Consider the following 4,799-nt stretch of genomic DNA (forward strand, 5'->3'; position numbering starts at 1 on the left):
CCATGTCACCATCCTTAATTGTTCATTGCAATTTGTGATAGATTTTGAAAATATTCTCATTCCTCATCCCAATCACTGTAAATTCTGAAACTCTGTACTCAGTTTAGCTAATTTATAGTTGTTCAAATGTAAAAGTCTGAAAATCATCCGGAGGTCCCCTATAACAGCTCATTGCGTAGTTGTTTGACTTACTGTCCCGTTTCCGATAACTCTCAAGCCTATACGACATGCAAAGGTATAGACTCTGACGAAAGTTATGAAATGAAGTATGATTCATGTTTGTTCATTTCAGATCTCAGGCGTAATATATACATTCGTGTAGAATGGGGTATATCTTAAAGAGAGGGCAACCGGGAAAGCAGATCTATCCATCCAAAAGGGCACAAAAATTCACCCCGTGCTACTCAGACGGAGCAAGTCACATGGTTCTCTACAACCTCTTGGCGGCATTCATAGCGGGCCAGATCCTGTTGACCATTGCATTTCTGCTCAGATCAGCGCCACCGTGTGACTGCAGGTGCCAGTGGCGGTCCGAGCTTGAAAAGCATGGACCTAAAGCAGGTATTATGACCAGAAATTATCCTCTTTATAGTCGCAGCGGTCCCTTTAACACATAATATTTTGTCTAAAGCTCCCGTTTTCGCCTCAAATTATTCTTGAGACTCTGGAAGGGTTGTCTATCCTTGTCTGGCGAATAATGCTCTGACGGATAATTATTCCAAAAATGAAATCATTCTGCCTAAAAAAGAGGGCACCTGACTAAAAACGCACAATTTCATATACCTAAATGTTGGTTAATCCGAAACTTATCGGTCGTTAATTCAAACAGTTATTATGGCGTAATTCTGAAGACTCGTTGTAGTCCAAAGATTACGTGTCACTCCGAAGGTTCGTTAATCCAGGGGGGTGGGGGAGGTGAAACTCACCTCCCTGGTTAATCCGAGAATGAAATAAGTTTCGTTCTCCCGAAGAGACAAATACTGGAAGAAAAAAATGTGTATACTAAAATAACAAACCCTGAAATTAAGAACCTCGTTTCGTTTTCGGATTAACCTCCGGAATAACGAACCATCTTCTATTTTCTGAATGTCGACGAATCTATGGAATGACGAAGTGTAACTTGTCTATTCAACAATACATACATACTTCCATCGACAGTGAGGCAAGAACCCCTGCACACACACCAATATAATTATGGTTTGTCTATAAGTCATAATGATTATTCTAAAATAACCCTACAAATCATTCCACTTGTCTTATCTTTGTTTAGCTGCAAAATATCCTTGACTCTATATCATACAAGAGCATGAGCATTAAAAAAAAAACTACACACACACACACACACACACACACACACACACACACACACACAAGAGGACACTTTAATCTGAAATTTAGTTCGGGCTCCGACTGTCTGATGTTGGATGCATGTTGTCACCTCTTTATCAAATTAGATGCTCAGAGCTCGGCACTTACAGGTGGTCGTCTGATGGTCCGTTAGGGTCACTTAAGTCTCTAAACTCAAATTTTGGTGGCCCAAAGATAACAGCAAAAGCAACATAATGGTCGACGCCTACGACCTGCCCGATTATAGCTAGCTCACAGTCATGTTCAACGTCCTATCATAAGTCATGGGCCATACAGTCCAATATACAATAAATATATGAAATAAAAGCAAAAGTAACAATCCTTTTAGAATCTTAGTTGCTCGAAAAGATAAATTTCGTGGCCCGACACCCAATTTTTAGTGGCACGGGCCACTGGGCCACCGCCAATGTCAAACCCTGTATAACTCCAGTAACGAGTCAATGATATTGAAGTTGTGCGTAAAATTCGGTCCTCACACCTCGTTTCAGACACAATGTCAAACATTGTCAATTATACTTGATGTTTCCTTTTCTTTCTTTGTGCACGTGTCTTTGATTCGGAGGTAACAAACACATTTTGTAGTATTACTTCGTATACAAAAATGCGCCTTAATTGGAGAATGGAAACAGTGCATACTATACAGATCGTGCAGTGTTATTATCAAACTTGTCTTGATAGCGTGAGGGTGAGGGAGGACTGCAATCAAGGCTTCATGATTGTCTTTCTCTTTTGATGCTGCTATGCTGTTTAAAATTCAAGCAGACTTTCCTCACTGCGGAATTACTGTCTTCACATTACATAATATGCTCCAACTTCAAACTGCCACTCTTCCCTCTGTAATCCGAGACTCGAATATTGACTTCCATGATTATAGGACGAAGTCTCGGTGACTTGTCAACATTATCACCATTCAATGAGCCCGCTGGAAGACCTGAAAAACAACTTGTCATGGGTGTTCAGTTCGGCAAGCGTGAAGGTGAGTCAACAGCGCGAGTTTCTCATCGAACATTTTTTTTTGTTATCTTTTGTCACACAAAGACTGCCAAAACAACAGGATTCGCAAAAGACTTAGCGGAAATCAGCGCGCACACAAATGCAAGTATAAACTCCTCTTAATTCAATTCAATTCAATTCATGCTTTATTTCATTTTTCGAAAAGAACATAAACATTTCACTTTCTTTGGTAATAGAGAATAAGGTTGCATAGTCAAGACAAAGTAAATTGAGAAAAATAAAATCAAGGAACCTTGGAATAAGAAATACGTTGTAATGAAACTTGACTGAAGTGATAAAGACGACATAATACGTAAGACATCGAAAAATGGAGGGACCCACTAAAAAGACAATGCTTGTAGAATGTGGGCCCCTCAAGTACAGAATGTCAATAGAAATTGAACTGATGCAAAAAGACGATTCCGCGTGACATAGACAGCAATGCACCAAAATTTAATGATCATCCTGAAGGGATAGCTGTACCAGTTCTACTTAGGCCTATAAAAACATTGATAATAACAAAGTAGGACCTACATCAGTATGATAATGAGGATAACAATGACCAGATAATCATGAATGATAATGCAATACTGCATGGAATTACAGTTATGTAACAAATAGAAGCAACATAATCTTTTTAAGAGGACACTGTATTCTTTCACATTTTCCCTACTTCGACAAAAAATAACAGCAAAGAGTTTGGATGGATGAGGGAGCTAGGTGTGGATGGTGCAAGCAAAATTTTACTGTAACTATCAGACGTTTTCACGAATCTTATACTTCTGTTTACATTCTCCATTATTGCTTATATGACACACAACTAATGATGTTATGATCATTCCTTTAATTCTCAGCTACCTTAAAACAGGTCAACCAGAAGAATCTACGTGAGCGAAAGAGTGATCTTTGGAAGAACGTTTTATCACTTAATGTTGGTGTAAAACCTCAGCAGGGAGCACTGTCGATAGTGAAATCATCAAATCTAAGCGAATTAGACAACCAAATTCATTCCAGAGAGAGTATTCAGGAAAATAAAGCAGAGGGTGATGTTAATTCGATGGCATCCGGAAGGCTTGATCAGGGCGATTCCCTGCGAACTCGAGATAGGTCGAACACTATCCCGGAACCCTTCACAATCCTGGCAACGACGAACACAGCCTTCAGCGACCTGACGGAGAACTGGCTGGAGAGTTTACGTCGTCTAAAACTGCCCTACAACATCACCCTTATTGCCGAAGATGTCGGAGCGTTCGATTACTTCACGAACCGGCTGACGAAGCTTAGATCCTCGGGCCTTCGGCTCAGTCTTCGTCTGACGGACATGAACGCAAGCTCACCCGTGCCACTTGGGTTTCACACCAAGGACTACATACGGCTTGTGGGAAAGCGCCCTCACTATATCTTAGAAATACTGAGGTCGGGAATAGGAGTGCTCTTCGCCGATCCCGACGCCGTATGGCTGAAAGACCCTATCCCTCTCATAGCGGGAAAATATCTGGAGTATGACGTGTGGGTAGCACAGGGTGAAGGCGGTCAAATGCCCTGCCCATGCTTCATGTACATCAAGCCCTTCACGAGGGCCATCAACTTGGTCAAGGCATGGCACTGGCGCATCGAAGAGCAACTGAGCATGAGCAAACCTGAGAACGACCAGATTGCACTGACTGTGGTTATGAACAATCACATTAATTTCAAAAATCTACAAGTTAGGAAACTGGACATGACAGCGTTTCCCACTGGACAGTCTATGTTCCTAAAGAAGGGATGGTTCGGGGTTAATAGGGATAAAGTTTACGTAGTGCATGCCAACAAGGTCGGTGGACATGTCAAAAAGAAGTTCGTACTCAGGTGGAAGAGACTTTGGTATATCGGAAAAGACAGCTGATACAATACAAACCTGTAATCATGCTTAGTGAAAAACTCTCCTTAAAGGGATGGTATATAGTTTTGTATCGACGAGGAGTTAGGTTTTATAACTTTGACCCACCCCTTACCAGGATCACTTTGTTTTGCTTTTTTTATATATGCTCTTTAATATCTGATATAAGTGGTTCTAATTATTTCGCAAAAACAGGTTAAAACCTAAATTCCCATCTCAACCACAGTATGTGATCCCTTTGACATAAAATTATAATGATATGGTCATGTTTAAGCTGACTGATGAAAGATGTATCATTATTCCATCGAAATAGTTTCATTTGAATTGGACATGAAAATCGTCGTGAGTCAGTTATGTTATTAAGAGAAACTCAACTCAGCGGGTTCAAGTTGTTCTCGATAAGAAGAGAATCGTTAAGCAACCAGCACAGTGAAAGTTCCCAGAAAACAAGAAGTTTGTAGAATTTTTAAAGCATTATCGTAAATCTATGTTATATACTTTTGCGAAACACTGTTGTTTGTCACAACCGCATAAAATGGATATTCAAATCTGATAGGAA

At 40.3% G+C, this 4,799-nt stretch overlaps 1 protein-coding gene across 1 annotated transcript; it reads left to right on the forward strand.

Moving 5' to 3' along the window:
* The first annotated feature begins 323 nt into the window (after positions 1-323).
* LOC139738075 (uncharacterized) lies at positions 324-4,246 on the forward strand. Its single transcript, XM_071648737.1, has 3 exons — positions 324-561; positions 2,243-2,344; positions 3,216-4,246. Exons 1-3 carry the CDS (start codon positions 324-326, stop codon positions 4,244-4,246), a joined length of 1,371 nt encoding a protein of 456 aa, XP_071504838.1.
* Positions 4,247-4,799: the final 553 nt, after the last annotated feature.

The sequence above is a fragment of the Diadema antillarum genome, unplaced genomic scaffold (genome assembly GCF_040938485.1).
Source record: "Diadema antillarum isolate AM-2024a unplaced genomic scaffold, OU_Dant_1.0 seq00000720_RagTag, whole genome shotgun sequence".
Classification (NCBI taxonomy): Eukaryota; Metazoa; Echinodermata; class Echinoidea; order Diadematoida; family Diadematidae; genus Diadema; species Diadema antillarum.

Coding starts and splice junctions, on each gene's coding strand:
- LOC139738075 (XM_071648737.1), top strand. CDS start 324: ATGGGGTATATCTTAAAGAGAGGGCAACCGGGAAAGCAGATCTATCCA. Junction 562..2,242: donor AAAGCATGGACCTAAAGCAG/GTATTATGACCA, acceptor CCATGATTATAG/GACGAAGTCTCGGTGACTTG. Junction 2,345..3,215: donor TCAGTTCGGCAAGCGTGAAG/GTGAGTCAACAG, acceptor TTTAATTCTCAG/CTACCTTAAAACAGGTCAAC.